This window comes from Callionymus lyra, chromosome 17 (genome assembly GCF_982586985.1).
Source record: "Callionymus lyra chromosome 17, fCalLyr1.hap1.1, whole genome shotgun sequence".
Lineage (NCBI taxonomy): Eukaryota > Metazoa > Chordata > Actinopteri > Syngnathiformes > Callionymidae > Callionymus > Callionymus lyra.
The window spans coordinates 14,591,993-14,616,184 of NC_141834.1; the positions used below are offsets into that span (position 1 = coordinate 14,591,993).

A 24,192-nucleotide genomic window follows, 5' to 3' on the forward strand; every position below is an offset into this window, starting at 1 on the left:
GATGTTCATAATGTCGCAGCGACGATGAAGAAACATATTTCCCAGACAAATGTAATACGTTGAAGCAGCTGCTGCTGGTCAAATGTTTTCTGCAGCGTTTCTATTGTGGGTTAATGACGACTGTCCGGGGCGAGTGTGTGGCTCAGCTGGGAAACGTCCTTATTATGTTCCTGATGGTGTTAATTAACATTTTGTTTTTATTCAAGAAAGTGCCACAGCTTTTCACCCAAAGTAACACGTGACAATAACAATAATATCTGTGTGAGCTGTTGTCTATATGTGCGCCGTGATGGACCTATAGAAATAAATCAAATCAAAGACCTTGAAACAAATGTGTTTGTGGTATCCCTTTTGTCGTCTCCAGGTCAAGGTGAGCGACCTCCCTGGCTTCCATGAATACATATGCAGTGATGGAAGTCGTGGCCCTACAACCTTATCTATGCGGCCCACGTAAGGTCAAAATAATACTTTAAAACTGAACGTTTTTAAATGTTTCCAGTTGGCTACCTAACAATTTTAATACTAGTACAACTTTACATGTAACTTGTTCAAGATCTTAGTTATTTTTATTTTTTCTCTCTGTCCCTTTTTCTTGGAAATGTTTTAAATTTTTTGAGAATAAAAAGCTTTTCATTGTAAAATGGAATTTATATTAAACGAAATATTAAGAAAAACTTATTTTTAAACTTAAAACCTATTGCATTTAATGGCATAATGTGTTTGATGAACTTTATTTTTATATTTAGAAATACATTTAATTTAATTCTTTTTTTTTTTTAAATCTTAAATAAAACACATATTAAAATTGATTGATATACAATCAGATTAACACGAATTTAAGAATCCCCTTATATTTATTTTTTTGTTTGTTCTTTCTTTTGGCTTGAGGGCCACTTAAGTAAGTACGTAAGTAAGTAATTTATATTTATAGAGCGCTTTTCCAGACCAGGGTCACAAAGCGCTTAAACAATCAAAACAATATTCAATAAAGTATACATTTTAAAAATCAAGATAATACTGAGAACAACACAGGAGTTCCAGAAAATCAGGTAAAAGCCTAAACAAATAAAAACGATGATGTTTCTTGAAGGAGTCAGTAGATCCATCAAGTAAGTAATTTATATTTGTATAGCGCTTTTCCAGACCAGGGTCACAAAACTTAAACAATCAAACAATATTCAATAAAGTCTATACTTTAAAGGTCAAGATAACACATCAATTAAACAGTTACAGTATATAATAGCCCTCTGATGTAAACTTGACAATGTGGGACACGTTATCCCACCGCTGACCAGTGGGGGCGCTATTTCCCCTCTGCACAGATTTCCACATAAGTTTGTTCTGTCTATGTTTGTACGCATGCGCAGACCAGGCTGTTTGTCCAGTTTCTCTGGTTGACTTTTACCTGTGAGGTAGTTTCGGTTCGCAGCTGTGGGACTCAAGAACCAACCACCGAGCCCCCCGGACCCCGGAACCGTAACAACTTCCCACCCGGGACTCCGAGGACCAGGAAAGACTCCCCCCCCCTCGCTCCCTCCCTCCCTCCCTCCCGGGAGTCGGAGCTTCGAGCCCCGGCAGCAGCAGGCGGAAGGTGCCGCTGAGAGAGGAGGGGAGTCCGGGGAACATTTGCGCGACACTTCTGGATGACTGGAGCTCAACTGGTGGAAGTCTCTTGGGGGGGCCTGACTTCCATTAGTATGCGCCTGAAGTCCTCACGCCCGCTTTTGTGACTTCGCGCCCCGGGGAGGACGAGGACCGTCACCGGGGAGGTTCTTTAAACCGAGGCTTCAAGACCCGTCTGGACCGGGAAGATGATGGGATTTCTCCGCCGGACGTTCAGCCGCCGCTCCCGCCTCCAGTACCGCGACAGAGACGAGCGGGACGGCAAGGGTCCCGGAGGGGTGACCGGGAACCCCCTCCTGCTGGCGCACCAGCAGCAGGTCGTCCACGCGCCCGCCGTGGTCACCGGAGGATCCTCGGTCCACATCCCCGCGGCCGGCTCGGCCAGGAGCACCATCACCTGCCGGGTCCTGCTGCTGGACGGCTCGGACGTCAACGTGGAGCTGCCGGTGAGTTGTTCCCTCGTGTGTTGGTGCCGGTCCAGAGTCCAGCAGGGTCAGACCCCTCGTGTTCCTAGACCGGTTGCAGGTGACCTGGTTCAGGAACACCTGGAAGGGTCTGAAGTGATGTGGATTTAAAACATCTGATGTGGACCAGAGGAGCTTAAGACACACATTTATCACTTTTTTTTACTCAAAATATGCTACTGGGTTTACAACAACACACTTACATGAAGTGTTTACAATAACACACACACACTAAAAATACAGGAAGAGTTGACAACAACAAACATGAAGGGTCAATGACACTTACACACATGAAGAGTAGACAACACCTTCACACAAGAAGAGTCGACAACAACAACACAAACATGAAGAGAAGACAACACTTGCACACAAGAAGAGTAGACAATAACAACACAAACATGAAGAGAAGACAACACTTATACCACAAGAAGTGTCGACGACAACAACAACACAAACATGAAGAGAAGACAACACTTACACACAAGTAGAGTCGACAACAACAACACAAACATGAAGAGTCGACAACAACAACACAAACATGAAGAGAAGACAACAACAACACAAACATGAAGAGAAGACAACACTTACACACAAGAAGAGTAGACAATAACAACACAAACATGAAGAGAAGACAACACTTATACCACAAGAAGTGTCGACAACAACAACAACACAAACATGAAGAGAAGACAACACTTACACACAAGAAGAGTGGACAACAACAACACAAACATGAAGAGTCGACAACAACAACACAAACATAAAGAATCAAACAAAAGAGAGACTCATGAAGAATCAACATAAACACACACACACGAAGAAGCGACAAAGTTACAAGAAAGGGTGACAACAACACATACGCATGAAGAGTTTGACACACACTTGAAGAGTCGACAACAAAACATACTTGAAGAGTCGACAACAACACACACACATGAAGGGTCGACAACAACACACACATGAAGGGTCGACAACAACACACACAAGAAGAGTCGATAACAACACACACAAGAAGGGTTGACGACAACATAAACACAAGAAGAGTCGACAACAACACACACACATAAGAAGAGGCGACAACAACACACACACATAAGAAGAGGCGACAACAACACACACACACATGAAGAGTTGACAACAACACACACACATAAGAAGAGGCGACAACAACAAACACATTAAAAGTCGACAACAACACAAACGCATGAAGAGATGGCAACAACAAACACACATGAAGAGTCGACAACAACAAACGCACATGAAGAGTCGACAACAACATACACACATTAAAAGTGGACAACAACACACACACACGAAGAGATGGCAACAACAAACACACATGAAGAGTCGACAACAAAATACACACATGAAGGGTTGTTGACAACAAAAGGCACACATGAAGGGTTGATGACAACATACACACAAGAAGAGTCGACAACAACAAACACATTAAAAGTCGACAACAACACAAACGCATGAAGAGTCGACAACAACACACACACACGAAGAGATGGCAACAACAAACGCACATGAAGAGTCGACAACAACATACACACATGAAGAGTCGACGACAACATACACACATGAAGAGTCGACAACAACAAACACTTATTAAAAGTCGACAACAACACACACGCACGAAGAGATGGCAACAACAAACACACATGAAGAGTCGACAACAAAATACACACATGAAGAGTCGACAACAACATACACACATTAAAAGTCGACAACAACACACACACAGGAAGAGTTGGCAACAACAAACACACAAAGAGCGGACACACATCACACAATGGTGAGATTTTTGACAACACAATCATTGAATGCATATTCGCTGCACACACTGTTAACAGTAATTATTATCATTTAAAGTAACATTTCTCTTCAAACGGTCCATTTCAAAGTCGATTCTGAGCTGCAGCTCCGTGTGGAACGAGGTCATCGCTGTCGTTCCAGTGCAGCTCAGATCCAGCATTTTAGGTAGTTTTATGGAGTGTTTTGTTTCCTAGAAATGAAAAACTACATCACAATTTCCAGCAGGAAACTCCTGCTCGCAGCAGGAATGGTGGTTATTCGGTGGTGAAGGATGGAAAGATTCCTGAGGCCAAAAAGCAAAAACGCAGCCTTTTTTATTTCAAATCACGCCTCTGGAAATGTCTTTTCGGAATAAAGATTAAAGGGAGTTTTTTTCCCCGGATCATTTTCGGATTCATAAACTTTTAACCTGCAAGCTTGGTTTATTTTTAAGGAGGGTTAGATGAAAAGTTTAGTGTCTTGTTTGTTTTTCGGAGTACTTGTTTTGAGCCTTTTGTCACACTTTTATTATTTACTTGACTTTCTCTGTTCATGTTTTAATTTAAAAATAAGATAATGTCGAGGAAAGAAAAGTGAATAAGGATGAATTACTTACAAAATGCATGTTTTGAATCTAATTCTTAATATAAATCTACATTTTTTAACTTTATATTTAACAAAAACATTATTTAAAAACGTTTTTTAATTAAAATAATTCCCTTGAGTACATGTTATTTATCATTTTAAATACATATACATAATTATTTATATTAAATCTAGCCCACGTATTTGAGTAAAACTTACAAGTTCTCGCTGTTACAAAGACATTGACACTTCTGACTCAATCCCGTGCAGGAGCCAAGGTCTCAAGCTTGCAACTACTTACACAATGTAATGGTTTATTTGATGTCTTCAGCTGTAATAGGAGACTCGACTCGATGACCTTTTAAAATATAAAAACAAAAGGGAAGCAAGTTTCAAACTGACCTTTGTTAGCTTAGCATGTTGCTACCATGCTAGCTTGCGTCATCGCGTCTGTGAGGGATCTTTGTGTTTGTTGCACCAACATTAGAGTAAAGCTGACGATTGTGTCATAGTTTTGTCAGATTGTCCAACCAGTGAGTTAAAAAAAAGTCACTTATCATACGTTTATGTTTGCTTTTCTTTGGCCCTGCAGACAAACGGAATAGTTTAGCGTGTTGACCGTCGTCTTCTCTGTTTGGCTTTCGAGATAAATGCTAATCCACGCTCGCTTGATAAACCTTCTCTTTGGCTGAAATCTGTAACTAAATGGAATTGTTGAGGCGAACAGAAAACTTTTAATGCCGTAGTGTACACGTTGAAAAACTGAGTAATGTTCCAACCACTTCTTTTAATAGTTTCTTTAGAATCATTTTATCATTTTTGATTTCATAATATTGCCTTTTTTTATTAATTTAAATACAATTTCACCATCTCAAATACCAGGTAATTCTCTTTATTTCATTCTTTAAATACATCATAGTTACTTAAGAACTAGTGCCTTGTTCTACTGTGACAGTGGCAATTGATCACTTATAATAAAAGTTGTGTTGGGTTGTATGTTCATGACACAGTCTCTGAAAACATTAAAAAACTATGAAAATAAATAGGTCGAAAGTATTCAGCGGAGGGGGGGGGCTATTTTTTATATTTATCAATAATAATATTTTGAAATGTATTAAGGAGTTACTCAGACTTTTGGGAACGATTATGGCAGCATTTAATTGTGTATTTTTTCTAATTATATATTTAAAAAGTGCAGTTTATAGTCAGAAAATTATGGTCTCTCTTTTTAAGTTAGTAAGATAGTAAAGGTTATTTGTAAAGCGCCTTTCTAGACCAGGGTCACAAAGCGCTTGAACAATCAAAAACAACATATTCTTTAAAAGATCAAGACACATAAGACGAACACAGGAGTATTAGAAAATCAGGGATAAAAACACAAATAAAAATGTATTTTTGAAGGAGTCAGTAGATCATCAAACACAGAAGGAGAGGAAGATCGTTCCAAAGCTTAGGAGCAACAGTCTGGAAGGATTTCTCTCCTCTGGTCCGGAACCGTGTTCAGGAACCATCAGTAGATTCTGATCCACAGACCTCAGAGCCCGAGCTGGGGTGTAAGGCTGGATCAGATCACTGATGGAAGGTCTGACCATGAATAGCTCTGAAATTAAGAACCAGAATTATAAAATTGATCCTGAAAGATATTGGCAGCCAGTTAATAGTCTTAATGATCAGGGAAATGTGAGTTCTTCTACTAGAGCGGCTCAGAATTCTCGCTTAGTCAAATAAATATTTGCAAATGACGCTTTCCACAGGCATTATTAGCTCTGACTGGAAGATGTTTTCAAACGTTCTCCACCTGAAGGTTTATGAAGCGAGGGCACTGAACTGTTCCACAAATCAGGAGCTCTGCTACGAGTCTCTGATGGATGACTGTGGTTTTTACTGCCGCTTTTCATCTCAAGCCTTCTGGTTGTCTTCGCTTCTCCTGCAAAGAGAACTAGTTTTTATTCTCCTTTTTATGTATTTTATTTCCCGGACGAACGAGTCGTCCTCCGTGGCCTTTTCCAACCATCAGTAGGTGTTTATTTGGTGTGGCACAGTCAGAGGAGCCGCTCCAGATGGTGTCATGATCGGCCAGTTCATCACTTTACACCCAATAATAATCGCACGGCATTCAAAAATAGACCGGGGGCCCCCCCTTTTTTCTGTTTGCTCTTTTCTACGCCATCAATCTGGACCCTTCTGCTCACACGCACAGCACTGTGACTCTCTCCCCCCCCCCCTCCACCACCGTATGTTTGCGCCGGCCCCTCGGTGGTCCGGCCTCTCACTCGTCTTCTTTCACTCTCATCATCATCATCATCATCATCCTCCCTCCTCATCCATCTCTTCCTCCCCGAGCCCCTGATCTGATTTCCCACTGTGGGGACGAGTGTGTCACGGAGTGTTACGAGTGCACAGGAGGGGTGGGCGGCGCGAGTGTGTGGGCATGTGTGCGAAAGTGCTTTCTTGGACATTTTTTTTTTTTTTTCTGAAGGTTGTGTGTGTGTGTGTGTGTGTGTGTGTGTCACGGAGCTGCTGCTGCTGCTGATGCATGCGTCAACCGGTCATACCTTCTCGAGATGAAGCCGCCGCTCAGAGCGAGTTGTCAGACGGCTGGTTCTGTTAGTCACAGGTGTGCTCGGGCAGGTCTGCGCCTGCTGTACTTTTTCTTTTTTTTTTTTTCTCCCACAGGCAGTGGAACAGGTGCGCAGGAGCCGCCACCTACGACTGACTGTCAAAAACAAGTCGTCTTGTGTACGCCTCGCTGGCACTCAAGAGTGTCTCGACGACGGATTAACGTTTGTTTCCTCGTCAATTGTTGCGATCTATAAGAGCTATAAGGAACCAAAGTTCACCGTGATCGGCTTCTTCGACCACGCCCTAGTCACGTGTCGCATTCCATCTTGAAGGGGATTTAAAAAAACATTTGTTGTCCTGACATGTTCGAGTCACCTTCGGTTTACTGGAGACACTTCATGTCAAGATGTTCCTCTTACAGTACTCACCATTATATACTGTACCTTTTTGTCCCTTAAGTCCCTTCATATACAGTGTATATTCTATATATGTTGTGTACTAGGGGTGTAAGAAAGTATCGATCCGCTTAAAAATTGCAACATCTTTTTTATAATACCTTTTCCTTATTTAAAATAAGTCCCTTCATATATGTTTATTTTATATATGTTGTGTACTAGGGGTTAAGAAAGTGTCGATCCGCTTGAAAATTGCAACATCTTTTCTATAATACTGTCTGGATATCAACAGTACTGTATCGATATTAAGAAAAACAAACGATAAATCCATTAAAAAAATTATTTAGTATTTTTTATTTACAATTAACATGCAAATAGTCACAGCTTTTTATTCCATGTTTGAGTCCAATCCCTGGCCATTACGTCCTGATGAACTAAAGAAGCAATTTTAAAACCCGGGGGTGACTGAGGACGAGAGGATACAGTCGACTCCAGCAGCTTTTAAAGCTAATGTTTGGACATATTTTGGTTTGAAAAATGAAAAGCAGTTACGACTTTGTCAAGAGCCATGTGGTCTGTAAATTCTGCCACACCAGAGTCAAGTACTAGAACAATATTACAAAGATCCTGGCAATGACTGAAGACGAGAGGATACAGTCGACTCCAGCAGCTTTTAAAGCCGATGTTTGGACATATGTTGGTTTCAAAACAAATGAAATCAGTTACAACTTCGTCAAGAGTCATGTGGTCTGTAAATTCTGCAACACCAGAGTCAAGTACTCGACAATACTACAAATATATTTTTTTTCCTATATGTATCGTAGTATTGCTATATATCTGAATATATCGCATTGTTGAACCTGTATCGTGATATGTATCGTATCGTCAGATACTCGCCAATGCACACTACTAGTTGCGTACAGAGTAAGTAAGCAAGTAATAGTTTTTTGTAAAGATCTTTCTAGACCAGGGTCACAAAGCGCTTGAACAATCCAAAACAATACACAGTTAAAATATATACTTTAAAAGGCCAAGACAACATAAGACAAACACAGGAGTCCCAGCAAATCAGGGACAATTTGTGAAAGAAGAAATTGAAAGCATTTTTTAAACCTCTCTGTTTTCATCTCACTCCCTCCCAGTGAACTCATTGCCACTCTTGCATGGGTTAAACAGTTTTGTACCGTCATCACGGTATAAAAGGAAGATCAGACGGAACAAATCCGTTAAACACATGAAGATGCAACAATGAATTTGATGGGATCATGACTCGTTCAGTGCTTATTATGTTAGAAAGTGATTTAATTGATCATGTATCAAATGTACTTTCAGTATCAAGTCGTACCACACCAGATAAAAACTCCAGGGATATTCCAATGATCAACTCATATTTCACATTATTTCCTTGTTTTGATACAAAGTTAAATTAAAAAAAGGAAAAATGACACTGATGGTGTTTTCAAGGGGATGTCTAGCTCTGACCTTTTACAGGAATCTTGTGGATTTTAGAGTTACTACTTTAATCTGAGCCCAAGTATGATACAAAAACTAATAATGTTCAGACCATTTTAACTGAAAAAGAAAAGTCTTATTTATGGAAGTATATCAGTGCGAACAAATGTTGAACAATTTTTTCAAGCATTGAAATATTTGAGTTCAGTCATTTCTACTATATATTGAAAGATTAATGTTATTTTAATTAAAAATAAGAATAATAATTGACATTTTTAACATTTTACAAATCCAACAATTCATAGATAAGCATTTTTTTTTATTTTGTAACCATTTAAAATAAATATGAACATGTTGTTATACTGCTGCCAGACAATACTCAATTTAAAAGGCTACAAATTAAATAAAAACTATATATATATATATTATATAATTTATATATTGGAATTAGAGCAAGTTCTCTGTGTAATAATATAAATTTAATTTTTTAATTATTACACATCGAGTTATTGCTCTAATTAAAAAATTAAAAAAGGTTCTATATAAATATATATATTTTTTTAGAGAATATGCGAATTTTTGAATTGATTTTTTTACCATTTTCAATTTATATATATATATATATATACTGTATATATACTGTATATATATACTGTATATATGTATATATACTGTATATATACTGTATATATATATATATATAAAATAATTTTTAAATTGATTATTAAAAAAAGAACAAATGCATAAACAAATTATTTTATTCAATTATTCAATAAAATCTACCTTTTAAATATCCAAATTGTTTAATACAATTATACATTTGTATATATAAAGAATTAATTGCTGTTAAATTCAATTTTTTTATTTCAACAATTTAATATTTGGGCAACAGACATTCAAATGTTTAAATTAATTTAAGATTAAAAATATATACAGTAAAAGTAGCTTGATTTAGAAGAATGTTCATTTTTAAATTCTTTAAAAAAAAATCCCAATAAAAGAATCAATAGTCAGCTGATCGAGGAAATTCTAACCTTCTTCTAAATTGTGCATTTTTCCTTCAATAGAATTGGATTTTTATTGTTTGGACCTTAAAGTGACTCGTGTGGATCCTTGAGACAAAAAAGGCGGCGCATATTTCCAGCAGCTTTTTATAGAATCATTCTGATTAAAATGCGCCGCAGTAGTGGAGCCGCAATATTTATTCCAGTCCACAAACAGAAACTCTCCCCAAATATCATGATTAGTATTTGGTGTCAGACACCGAAACTCCAGACTCATTTTCCCTGCAGATCAGATTCCTTCTAAAAAAAACAAAAAAACTCCCACCACGCCAGGAGATAATTTCCCTATTGTGCTTTTCCATAGAGCAAGTGCAAAGGTCAGGACCTCTTCGACCAGATCATGTATCACATCGACCTGGTGGAGACCGAGTACTTCGGACTGCAGTACATGGACCCGGACCAAGTCTCTGTGAGTAACGAAAATAGTTCATCCTCCCTTTTTTTTTTGATCTGACGCCTCAAACCCTCTTTTTCCTTTGACCCGGCAGCACTGGCTGGACATGGCCAAGCTCATCAAGAAGCAGATCAGAGGTGAGTTCATCCGGGGTCGCGCCTCACTTGTGATAGAATGTTCCTGGGAGAGCGAGGCCACGCGGAGGCAGGTGAGTGCGGGGAGCAGGTGGCGCTTCATCAAATGTTGACATGGCAATTAGCATTTGCATTAGAGCCGTACCCTTGTTTGCTCGGCTGCCGGGAACATGGGAAAGAAGGAGAGATAAAGAAGGGAGGAGGAGGAGGAGGAGTGATGGTGACGCCTCGACTGTAAGGAAAGAAAACTACTAATGCACATGAATTATAGAAGAACAAACAAGTTCATTCAGCTTTCATATGGTACCACATGACACTTAATATTATCAATGAATTAAAAGTGTCCTTGTGATTTTTCAACTTTCATTTATTTTTCTTTAAAGATTGAAGGTGGTTTATATAAGGAGTTTACATTTGAAATTTGGAAACTTTTTTTATTTAATTTATTTAATTAATTCAATCATTTGTATGTTGAAAGGTTGTGTTCATGATTTAATTTCTTTTAAAGGTTCACTTTGTTTTTTTTAAATAATAAAATAATACAATCTAATTGTTGTTTTTTTTACACATAGTTTGAAATTATATTTACACTAATACCATTTTTATTTTTTTTTCATTTATAGGATTTTGAATTCAGTATAAAAATGACTTAACGCACCAGTACTTCTAGATCGTCACATGATCATCTGCGCGTCGCATGATTGGCTGAGAGTTAGATCAATAGCTCACTAAGCTATTTTTTTTGTTTTGAATCATTTAATTCAATAATTTATATTTTGAAAGGTTTAATTTCTTTCTTATTGAATTCAATATTTGGTATATTGAATATTGTTTATTGGTACAATAGTGGAACTATGAATGGCTGAGAGTTCAATTTAAATTTAAAAGCTACATATTAAAAAATATTTTATTTAGAAAATTATTATTATTTTTTTATTTTTAAATTCTTAAATATCCAGCTTTATACATTTATTCTGAAATAAATTGCAATAAAAAATATGGATTAAACCAATTCAATTTCAACATTTTAATTGTTAAAAAAAGCATCAATATTTTGATTCCGCATCAGCTGCTCTAGTAGGAGAACTCACATTTCCCCGATCATTAGATCTGTTCATTGGCTGCCAGTTTCTTTCAGGATCAATTTTAAATTTCTGTTGAACATATAAAACATTTTTTTTGTTAAACAGCCCGTTCAATATGATTGGATAGTTACCTGTCAGTCAACCTTAATTGGTCTTGATTTGGGGGAACATTCGGAAAAGAAAGGGTGATGAGCTATTGAATTAAAAGAAAAAAAGCTGCTTGCTCACAACGTTTTGAGGTATATCTACCCCCCTTTTATTGTTGCGTTTTATAGCATTTTATGCTAGTAGCGCTACATTAAAACACTAGTTCACAGGCTTATTGTTTGGATAATGAATGAAATGAGCGTCATGGACATGTCAGCAAAGGCTTATGTTACTTCAGAGAAACCGCCATCTTTTTTTTCAAAATAAAATAACTTTTATTAGACTTGTGGACCACTTTAATACATTTTAAAAAATGAAAAGGGGAACCATTGGATGTTGAATTTCTGGTATAGTATAAAGAAAGATAAAATAATCATTTCGATTTTTGATAACCTTGTTTCTAGCTCGCCTTCAATAGTTCCTGTATTTGTAGAGCCACTGACCACTGCACACGCTTCAGCAGTTGTACAAGTTCTATTCAGATCCACTTTCCGTGTTTATTTACCATAATCCACCGAATTAATTCAGTTATTTTAAACTCCTCGCTGCCCAGATGCTCATGTTTTTACTGCAGTGCTTGCGTTGCTGCACATTAAGTCTGGCGTCGGTTGTGGAGGCTCCGTGGAAATGTCAATGTCATTATGTTGGCTCGTGTTTTCCGAAGCCTCCCTAAACAGCCTTATTTGGTTATGATTCCAGGCTGGGATTTATCCTTCGACAGTCGAGGATTAGTGGACACAATTTGAAGATGCATTGTTGTCAGGTTCATGTCTTTTTTTCTGGAGGAGGAAAAGAAACCATTTTCTGCCCTTTTTTAATGAGTAGCTGAAGGAAATGAAAACTTTTCAAAGAGAAGAAGGAGGTGAAGAAAATACTCACATTAATGAGAACTATTTGACTGATGGAGGAGTGGATGGCTTGTAAGTGGACTAGTCCAAATAGTGGATGTTGAATACAGGTTATATTTAACCCTTGTGTCTCTGGGTCAAGGTGACCCGAAGCCCAATAAACAAATGTTTTTGTGGTATCCCTTGCGTTATCTCAGGGTCAAGGTGACCAGAAGGCCCAAAAACAAACACGTTTGTGGTATCGATTGTGTTATCTCTGGGTCAAGGTGACCCGAAGGCCATTAAACAAACGTGTTTGTGGTATCCCGTGTGTTATCTCTGGGTCTAAGTGACCCGAAGGCCATTAAACAAATGTTTTTGTGGTATCCCTTGTGTTGTCTCAGGGTCAAGGTGACCAGAAGGCCCAAAAACAAACACGTTTGTGGTATCCCTTGTGTTATCTCTGGGTCAAGGTGACCCGAAGGCCATTAAACAAACGTGTTTGTGGTATCCCTTGTGTTGTCTCTGGGTCTAAGTGACCCGAAGGCCATTAAACAAACGTGTTTGTGGTATCCCTTGTGTTATCTCTGGATCTAAGTGACCCGAAGGCCATTAAACAAATGCTTCTGTGGTATCCCTGTTGTCTCAGGGTCAAGGTGACCCGAAGGCCAGTAAACAAATGTGTTTGTGGTGTCGCTTGTGTTATCTCAGGGTCAAGGTGACCCGAAGGCCAGTAAACAAACGTGTTTGTGGTATCCCTTGTGTTGTCTCTGGGTCTAAGTGACCCGAAGGCCATTAAACAAACGTGTTTGTGGTATCCCTTGTGTTATCTCTGGGTCTAAGTGACCCGAAGGCCATTAAACAAATGCTTCTGTGGTATCCCTGTTGTCTCAGGGTCAAGGTGACCCGAAGGCCAGTAAACAAATGTGTTTGTGGTATCCCTTGGGTTATCTCTGGGTCAATGTGACCCGAAGGCCAGTAAACAAACGTGTTTGTGGTATCCCTTGTGTTATCTCAGGGTCAAGGTGACCCGAAGGCCCGGTAACAAATGTGTTTGTGGTATGCATTGTGTTATCTCTGGTTCAAAGTGAACGACCTCCCTGGCTTCCATAAATACATATGCAGCAGTGGAGGTCGTTCACCTTGATCCAGGGACAACACAAGGGATACCAAAAACACATTTGTTTTCGAAATATCAACCATTTTGAAGTGTTCTCTTTATAGTTGCGTCAAACTAAATGGCGAATCAAAAATTATTTTATATACTGTGTTATGATAAGTGGATTATTTAATTATAAGGTCAACATTTAGTCACTGAAAGCAACTTAAAAATACAAAACAACTGAATTAAATACATGCATTAAATTTAAATGCTAGTTCCAGCTATAGAACAAGTATTTGCAATAAGGATTTAACAATATTTGGGTCTTAGTGTGTCTTAGCTGAGAGCATCAGCAGGACTTCACTCAGGTGTCCCCAGTTTCTAGTTTAATATGGACATTATTTTCTCGGAACGACCTTCAGAAATGAATAGCAAAAACACCAACTTAGAATCTTGCCATAAAGCTGAATTGGCAAGAGAACGAAATGTTCCATATAAAGTTTGTTTTTTATTTAGGTTTACTTTTTGAATAAACTTCACTGAAACTAGCGTTTTGATTAATCAAAAGTTTCAGACTTATGTTATTTCAGACAAAATCTGGTGTTTTTTTCTAAATAAAACACCTTTCAGACAGTTGAAATCAACAGAACAGAAATTAAATAAACAATTTATTCACATGCGATCCGGTCACAAGTTCCGTGTTGGACCGGCTGCTTTATCTCGTATGACGGCTGTGTTGTTTTTTGTTTTTGTCGCCACATTATGTTGCTAACCTTCGTCTATTGTGTCTTTGAACATTTCTCCATTTGTGTTTCAGACGGTCTGACGTACAGACTTTTCTTCCGGGTGAAATTTTATTCATCGGAGCCAAATAATCTGCGAGAGGAATTCACAAGGTACGCAAACACACACACACACACCTTCACGGTCACACACACACGTTCAGGTTACTCTCCAGAGTGTCAACGATGAGCTGGAACTAAAGGGGGGGTCGAGGCTAATTACCTGAGCAGATATAAATCGAGGCCAAACGGACGGAGACTTTGGAACAAACGTGTGTGTCACAGACGAAAGGAAAACGGCTTCGATTCAACAGTTGATTTATCACTTTCAACAGTCTCCCCCTTTTCTCTCCCCCCAATCCCTCCCTCTCCCCTGCAGGTATCTGTTTGTGTTGCAGCTCAGACAAGACGTTCTGTCCGGCAAGTAAGTCGTCATTTTTCACTGAGCAGTGACGCGACGTGGTAAACATTTTAGTTCACAAGTGAATGTCGGCGCACATGTTATGCTAGTTACTGTTCAAGCTAAGTAGGACGAGAGGGACAGTAAGTCCTTTCACACACTCTCTCACACACACACACTTCTGTAGATTAAAAACTATGTGTTTATCTGTGAGGAGACTGAATAACTGGGACGGTTGTAAAAAGGAACACAATCTGAAACGAGAGATAGAAATATGTCATTTAATGCCATTATATTTTATAACACAGCTTAATAAGTTACACATTTATACACAATAAAATGTGATAAAAGCCAAGTTAAAAATATATTCTATTTAATTCAAAATTATTTCATTTATTTCAAATTAAAAATAAGGAATAAAGTCCAGAAATATAAAAAAAAAAAATTCAGACGATTGTACTAAGTTTTTTCTCTTATACAAGTATTTTATGGCACTTTTACTTTGTTTTTACTAACATACTTATTCTATCATTTATGTTTAATCAGAAACTTTTATTGCAAGTGTTTACAACACAGGATTTTATTTGAAATAAATAGATACAACTTTATCAAAATGACATTACCGAATAAAAGAATAAATGAATATAAATGAAAATATTAATAAAATACAATAATTTAAAAATGAAATACAAGTCATTACCATAAAGTGGCGTTTAGAAAATGAATTCATCAAATGCATCACATTTAATAAATAATATTCATGATCAGCAAGAAATGCATACGTTCTTTCCATGTTAGGGAAGGTAAGGGAAGAATATACACATTAAATAAAAACATACAGTACACATATTGAACAATAATAACCCAAAATATTAGATATTATAATTATAAACATAACGACAACAATAAACCTTAGAACAAGTGGATTATTTAATTATTCAGTCAATATTTAGTTACTGAAAACAACTTGAAAATACAAAATATATCTATATAACTGAACAAATCAACTGAATTAAAATAAATTGAAATTAAATGCTAGTTCAAGCTATAGAACCAGTATTTACAATAAGGATTTAACAATATTTGGATCTTAATGTGGCGAAAAATTGATTTAAAATCCATTTTAGATGTTGCAGGAGCTGAGAGCATCAGCAGGACTTCACATTATGTTTGAAAAATTACCATGTATTTACTTCAAAATTATTTTGACTAAAATGAAATACTCAAATGAAAATAGAAATATATATATTTTTTAAACAAACAGATGCAGATTCAGACGATCGTACTTTGACCTCTTGAGGGCCACATGAATACAATCGAGCCAGTTTATTGTAGATCCTTTCTTATCTATTTTAAGAGAGTTTAGATTGTGTAAGTCCTAATTTTGTACGCCTAGGCTACTGACTCTATTCATAAAGTTCATGATTTGGTTTAAAAAAAAATTTAAGAAGATGTTCAGGAGTCTCCTCACCTGTAGGACGTCTCACAGTGTGAAGCATACATACGTTCGGAGGTCAGGACTCCAGCTTCTCCACACAAACACGAGAGTCAGTGGAGCTTCCCCTGCTTTCTGCTGCTGGTTCTATCTGGGCCACGAGTCCCCGGAGTGCAGATCTATTATAAAGCTCAAGATCAGGAGCAGCAGAGGGCTGATTATTTTTGGGGTTGCTCCGGTCCTCGTTGACACACACACACACACACACACACACACACACGCTCACACACACTTTTAATTTTTCTGCAGCACGTGATAGTCTTCACATGTCACACACTTCTCTCTGCTCCTTCCAGATTAAGATGTCCCTACGACGTCTCGGTGGAGCTCGCTTCATATTGCTTACAAAGTAAGTCCACACATTTTTTTTATTTTTTTTATTTTTTAAAAGGGGTGTAGGTTATCTTCATAATGTTGTGAGCAAACACGATTTTTGACTTTAAAAGACCAACTTTTGGTACGAATGTTTCTGAAGGGTTTTACTTGAATTCATTTATTTGATTGGAAGCAATCTGAGCGTAAAGACGTTTGTATCCCTTGTGTTGTCTCTGTCGGTCGAGGTGACCAAGGAACAAATGTGTTTTGGGTATCCCTTGCGTTGTCTCTGAGTCAACTTGAATGTCCTTTACTACTGCATATGTATTTATGGAAGCCAAACACGTTTTTTTTTCAGGCCTTTCGGGTCACCCTGACCCTGAGATAACACAAGGGTTAAGCAATATAGTCGTTATTACCAGAACACATGTTCTTCCTGTTCTTCTTCATCTTTGATTTGACTAGTGGAGGATGTTTTGAAAAGTAACTCCACAAGGGTGATCAGTCACTGTGTGAAATGAGATTTAAGAGAAACTTTTTTATACATTTTTCTCTCTCATAAAAGATGAAAATGTACATAAGATACTCTATTATGTGTGTGTATATATGTATGTGATTTATGACTTCCGTTATACAAGATATAGATCGATGGATGGATGGATGGATAATTGGATGGATAGATGGATAGATAGATAATTAGATGGATAGATGGATAATTAGATGGATAGATAGATAGTTGGATGGATGGATGGATAATTAGATAATTGGATGGATAGATAGATAATTAGATGGATAGATAGATAATTGGATGGATGGATGGATAATTAGATAATTGGATGGATAGATAGATAATTGGATGAATAGATAGATAATTGGATGGATGGATGGATAATTAGATAATTGGATGGATAGATGGATAATTAGATAATTGGATGGATAGATGGATAATTGGATGAATAGATGGATAATTGGAATGATAGATAGATAATTAGATGGATAGATAGATAGTTGGATGGATAGATAGATAATTAAATGGATAGATGGAAAGATAGATAATTGGATGGATAGATAGATAATTGGATAGATAGATAATTAGATAATTAAATTGGATGGATGGATGGATGGATGGATAGTTAGATAGATATAACGTTCAATAAAGCCCAAAATCTATAGTGAAAACAAGTATATATTTAATCCTGTAAATGTTGTGTTGATGTGTGTCTAACATGTCTCTGAATCATGGTCCAGGTGAGCTGGGTGACTGTGACCCTCTGGAACACTCACCAGTGCTGGTGTCAGAGTTCCGCTTCTCTCCGAAGCAGAGCGAGGCCATGGAGGCCGACATCTTCGCCAGATGGTTGGAGCTCCGGTGAGAATCTGTAGCATACTTTCTTTCTATGGTACCTTTTTATACGTGATCATAATGCACTGCAACAGTTGAAGGTCTTAACGTTATAGGAATCGCAACTGTATCGCTCATTTCAGGGCTAATGTCAAATTATTTCCAGACCCTTATTGATTGAGAAATGATACAAGTCACAGCCACAACATTATATCAACATTTCTATAAAGAATTAAAACAATTAAATTGAATTACTAGTAATACATTTTGAATCTTAATTTAGAAAAAATGGAATTAGAAAGTCAAATTATGTGTTTAGATAAATAAATCATTGTTAAATATTACAGTTGTATTATTCAATTTCGAAAATACATAAAAGAATATACTGATTAATTCAATACAAACAAATAAACAAAATATAATAATTATACTATTATACCAACATTGTACAGTATATTGAATTTAAAAGTCTATTGACCTTCAAATTATCAAAACCTTTTATTATCAATATATTGGATTTACTTACTGTATTTTTCATATTTTAAGATCAACCTTTCAATGTACAATACAAAATCCAACCTTTAAGTTTAGAACTTATTTAATTAAAGTATTTACTGAAATGCTCAACTTTTTTAATTGGAATATTTAGTTGTTTTTTGTTTATCTAAAACATTTCAATAAATAGATTAAAATCTTCAACGTTTAAAATGTTAAATTCAACCTCTCAATGTCAATTTTAAAGCAAACACTTAATTTAAATCACTTTCTTTTGTTTAACTTAATTCACATCTTTGTTTTTGTTATTGAAAAGCAATAAATATTATTTCTATAATCCATTAAATACATGTTAATCCCTTAAACTGGACAGAAGAAATTGTAAACACATGCTTTGTTATGACATAATGAAAAAAACATATTTTAATTAACAAAAATAGAAGAAGAAGCTACGGTACCATTTATTTAAATAAAAATATAACTCTTTATTTGCTGACTTTTGGAGGGACATCAGCAACATTCAGACCGAGGGAGATTTTTTAGAATGTGTCCCTCTCTCTCTCTCTCTCTCTTCACTCTCACTGTTTGACAGATTAAGGGATTAATCCCTGGTGGGTCTTGATTGATTCTGGGCATTATTTAACTCCGCCAGAGTCTAATTTGCTCGCATCTCGGCTAAGATTACGTCCACATATGCTTGAGCGAGCTGGCAGGGATGAACTTGAGTCGAGTTCACGGCGTTACCTGCCAAGACTCTCGTGTTGCCTTCAGGAACTCCCGTCAATTACCGAACCGCGGGTGGCGTCGTATCGTGAGTGTTGGTTTAAATCTCAAGATGGTCGTCTTTAATTGTCCGCCGTCAGGGGGAAGAGTCCGTCGCAGGCCGAGATAACCTTCCTCAATAAATGCAAGTGGCTGGATCTTTACGGCGTCGACATGCACTTTGTAAAGGTTTGTTGTTTTTTTTGTTTTCTTGTTCGCACGTTTGTTCCCGTGATCACGTCTGGTTGTGTTTCCAGGGCAGAGACGGAGGAGATTATGCTCTCGGTCTCACTCCGACTGGGATCTTGGTGTATGAGGGGTCAAATAAAATTGGTCTCTTCTACTGGTGAGTCCAGCAAATGTTGCTTTTATATTTTATATTTTCCCTCTTTGGTCTCGGTCGCTTTGGATCTCCATCTAATTCTTCATTTTAATATTTTTATGAAACTAAATTGCTTTCATTTCATTATTTAAAAAAAAAAAGAATTTCAAACCTTTAATAATATATAATAATATTAAAAAATAAAACACCTTTTTACTAGTTTATACACTTTTTTATACTTTCATTTTCCCCAGTTTTTATTTAATCAATACATTTATTCTGCCTTTTTTCTGTTATATGTTAGCAGGGATCAATTAATCTAATTTATATTTATGGAACACGTGCTAAATGCTAAAGCTAATCAAGTTACCAGGACAAGTAGCTTAAATTACGTTAGCATAGTTAGCTTTCATGTTCTATATGGAAGGGATTTATAAACAATAAAACATGGGAGTAATTCAAATATAGTTTGTGGAAATTAGTTCTTCAGCATGATTAGAAAAAAAGTAGCTTCAACATACAAAATAAGTGTCACCTTGAAGGAGGACTAGCTTAACTTGCTAATTAGCCTTAGCGAAAATTAGCTTTAGCTTTTGTGTATGTTTTAAGCTTTTTAGTAATATGGATTTACGAATAATGAAAAAAATAAATAATTAAAATAAAAAATGGAAAAATATTTTAGACAAACCAAACAAGTGTTACATGAATAATTTATGTTATAGCCACTTGTTGTTATGCACGAAATAAACGCCTAAAGCACCACCTAAAAAACAAATCGAGAAATAAATTGTGATGCTAGAAACAAACATACATTATTTAGTATTAAAAAGTGACTGTAAATACATGGATAGAAACATGTTTTGATGGACAAATAATTACACACAAGTATGAAATAAATAAACTACCATGAAGCATATTTCCTATGTTATATTCTTCATTTTATAATGTTATCTTAGTTAGTTGTGTTATTTACTTTACTTGTTTACAGCACTTAGCGGCCAACATGTATTGTTTTTAAGTTCTTTATGATTTAAATGGTGAATATTTAAACAATAAAAGTCAGCTGACAAGTTCGTTTTGTAGATTAAATAAATGCTTATTATCATATAAACCCATGAAAACAGTCATATATCATCATACGTTACATAAAGACTGATAAATAATAAGGATTTAATGAGTTCTAAGCCAACTACAGACTTTATAAACATAAATTTAATGTAATATTCACTCACTACTTTTTTCTTTTAGGCCCAAAATCACACGTCTAGACTTCAAGAAGAGTCGCCTGACGCTGGTGGTGGTGGAGGACGACGACCAGGTTTGATAAAAAAAGACTCATGATGTAATGATGTGTATCACTGAGCTTCTTTCCTCTCTCACTCAGGGTCGCGAGCAGGAGCACACGTTCGTGTTCGAGCTCGCCAGCTCCAAGACCTGCAAGCACCTGTGGAAGTGCGCGGTGGAAAGCCACGCCTTCTTCCGGCTACGACAGCCAACCGCGGGCAAGACCAGCCACAACGACTTCACCAGACTGGGCTCTCGCTTCAGGTTCAGGTAAAGCTCTCGTCGGTCGTTCCGGTTTCTCGTTATTGGCCCCTGATGGAACCTGAGCGTGAGAGACAAGGCATCGCACACCGAACCCGGCTTTTGTATCTATGGTGACGGTGTGTCTATGGTTACACAGACTTGTTCCTATGGCGACTCTGATGCTCACTTCTTATTGTTTGTTTTCTTCCGATGATTAGCTGACAAACTCACTCGTCCTACTAAAAGGGCATTTTCTGTCATCGCTTGTGTTGGTTAATGGATTTTTATTTTCAATCCAATATGCAGGTGACATTTACATGACTGAAGATTTGATTTTCAGAAAAGTCCCTCATGTTTTTATTGTGAGAAAACCCCCTTGTATTTCCCTCTTAAGCTGCTGTAATGGACGGACGTTAAAAACTCATCTGGATCTTAATTGTGAGGGATTACGGCTTTTCCTTCGCCCTCAGCTTTCTGACTCAAACCTTGATTATTTAATCGGTGCTGCTCGACTCATCTGGGTTTGGGATCCACCGTCTCTCTGGACCGGCGTCACCAAATTCAAGAAGAAGATAAACCTTTATTCGTTTAAAAATACACAGTAAACAACAACATTATCAGAAGAAAGAAGTAAATAAACTCATAATCACTGTTGTAAAAGGACATCCCCTTTAAAATAGAAGCAAATAAATCTGAACTCTCCAGTTTTAAGCCTCTTTAATGTTTATTTTGTTCCGTAATTTGTTTCGAAGCATTCCTTTAAAATATTAACTAAAATCCATGATTATTATTATTGGTTTATGTATTTATTTTTCACATGTATTATTCTCTGTTATATAATATTAAAAACATTGTCGATCATGTATTTTTGATGATTTTATTATTGTCCTTATTTTGTTAATTTATTTTGATTCCATTACTATCATCATCACTATTATTTTGTATTATTATTGTTTTTTTTAATTAATTTTAATATGTGTACTATATATTTTAATTGAATGTATATGTGTGTTTAATATTTTAAACATAATAACTGCTGGTACTACTTAAAGTCCAACTATATGGGAAGAATAAAGGTGTTTTAATTGATCAATTAATTATAAAATAGGTTTTCTTGTCTCTCTTTTTTCTTTTTTTCTAAATAGAAAAAAAAATATTATAAATAATAAAAAATATATTTCTAGTTTTTGTGATACTCTTGTATACATTCATATATTTCCAACTCTCCTTTTCTAACTTTTATTATATGTTCTGGCCGTTTGTTAACCTCTGTCTCACTCCCATAAGGACTAGATCTAATTATTAAAATGAAAAATTTAGTCTATTTATGGAAGTACCTTCTTTTTATGAAATGTTTTTCTCTTAAATTCCCTTTATTTTATGTATGTTGTGTAATATCAAATGCTTTTTTAAAACACGTTATACTCACTCATGGTAATTGTTTTATAAATCGTTCAAAATGGGACAAAAAGTTAAAGTGTCATTAAAAAAACAACAACATTTAACCATTAATTACCCTTTTAAATGTATTTACTTTTTAAAGTTTTATCTAAGTTCCCTAAATGTTTCTGCCTCTTTCTGTGAATTAAAATCTCTTTCTTTTTCTCTTTCCTCCCAGTGGCAAGACGGAGTACCAGGCGACCCACGGCAGCCGACTGAGGCGGGCCAGCACCTTCGAGAGAAGACCCAGCAAACGTTACCCCTCCCGCACCCAGTCTCTGGGCAAAGGTCTGTCTTATCAGCTTGTTTAGTTCAGTCACGTCCACCTGAATGTGTAATCCTTAAAGGTCACAGACTGTATAATCTGTCATCATCCTTAAATCCTTCACATTTGAGGCGGGATGTGTAAAAAAAAAAACCTCTTTTAAAATATGTCGTGTCTTTGCGATGCTGGAAATCGCATCAGCGGGTTACGCAACATTCCGCTGAGAGGAATTTATAACTTTAGACGATCGCTGTCAAAATAATCCTGGAATCATGTTGGAAGCAAATGTGACCCGGAGTTTTATCATTCAATGTCAATGTTTATATAAATCTAAAAAAAAAATAGGCTCATAATGAAGTCATAAAAAAAATAAAAATAACATCAAACTGCTGGTCATAATGATATGGCTCATTCTTCTCTGTTTAAACATTTTTTTGTGTGTTTGAATTTATATTGATGTCATGTCAATATTGAAGTGGCATTTATTTCAAATGTTGAAACCTTGAACTGTTTATTCAAATGTTTTTGTATTTTATTTGCTTACGTAATTCATTTAATAATTATTATATTTAAAGGTTGATTTTGTTTTTTAATAATTGCATTAAAAACAAAAATGACTATATATTATTGAAATATTATATTAAATTCAAATATTCTGATGCTGCTGATATACTTTTATAAACCAAAAATAAAACAAGCATTTATGGAATTCTGTTGGACGGTAAAGCCTGTTTCACAATTTCAACTGCTGCAGTGCATTTTGGGATTTCTAGTATGGGTTGTTGAGAATGTGTTTTACAGAAAAACGTTGCCGGTTGAAAGTCTAGTTTGAAGCAACTCTGGGATGTGAACTTTGAACCTACCTGTCACTGAGACGTTTGGATGTCGTTCCTGTTTCTCCTGAACACTCTGGTTTCTTCCCACGATCTAAAAAACATCCTCTTAAGTCCGTTTTGAACTCCTCCCTGTGAACCTGTTAGTTTTATTAAACCTCGTTGCTATTTAACTTGACGTTTGATTATATAAGGAGTGTTTGAACGACGGCGTTTCCAGAGCAAACATCAATGAAAGTGTGACGAGGGAAGTGACAACGACGGTGAAGACTATCTACACGTGTCTGGTGCTGGTTAATCATTATTCATAGAAAAAAGGTTGTACACGGTGCAGAAGTGAACATGTGCAGTTATAGTGTGTCTCAGTTCGATCAGGAAGAGTTTTCAAGCAGCCACTCCAACGTTGTAATGTAAAAAAAAAAATGTTCTCGTCTGACATTTAAAGGCTTTTTCTTCTGATGTGGATCCAGCTGCTGTGTTTAGACGATTAGATCATCGAGTCAGTTTGACTCTCTGTGACCTCCCTGAAGTGTTACAATTACTTTTGCAACTTGACTCACAAGATAATGTGCATTTTTATTCA

At 36.5% G+C, this 24,192-nt stretch overlaps 1 protein-coding gene across 2 annotated transcripts in view; it reads left to right on the top strand.

The window, feature by feature from the left end:
• Positions 1-1,404: 1,404 nt before the first annotated feature.
• epb41l4b (erythrocyte membrane protein band 4.1 like 4B) overlaps positions 1,405-24,192 on the top strand; it is a 33,558-nt gene continuing 10,770 nt past the window's right edge. For both annotated transcript variants that reach the window (XM_087812510.1, XM_087812511.1), the window contains exons 1-12: positions 1,405-2,069; positions 10,247-10,351; positions 10,431-10,473; positions 14,449-14,527; positions 14,793-14,837; positions 16,605-16,657; positions 17,872-17,992; positions 19,324-19,411; positions 19,480-19,568; positions 20,793-20,862; positions 20,929-21,098; positions 22,690-22,799. In XM_087812510.1, the coding sequence (XP_087668636.1) occupies positions 1,812-2,069; positions 10,247-10,351; positions 10,431-10,473; positions 14,449-14,527; positions 14,793-14,837; positions 16,605-16,657; positions 17,872-17,992; positions 19,324-19,411; positions 19,480-19,568; positions 20,793-20,862; positions 20,929-21,098; positions 22,690-22,799 (1,231 nt within the window). In that variant the 5' untranslated portion in view covers positions 1,405-1,811. The remainder of the gene's footprint in view (positions 2,070-10,246; positions 10,352-10,430; positions 10,474-14,448; positions 14,528-14,792; positions 14,838-16,604; positions 16,658-17,871; positions 17,993-19,323; positions 19,412-19,479; positions 19,569-20,792; positions 20,863-20,928; positions 21,099-22,689; positions 22,800-24,192) is intronic.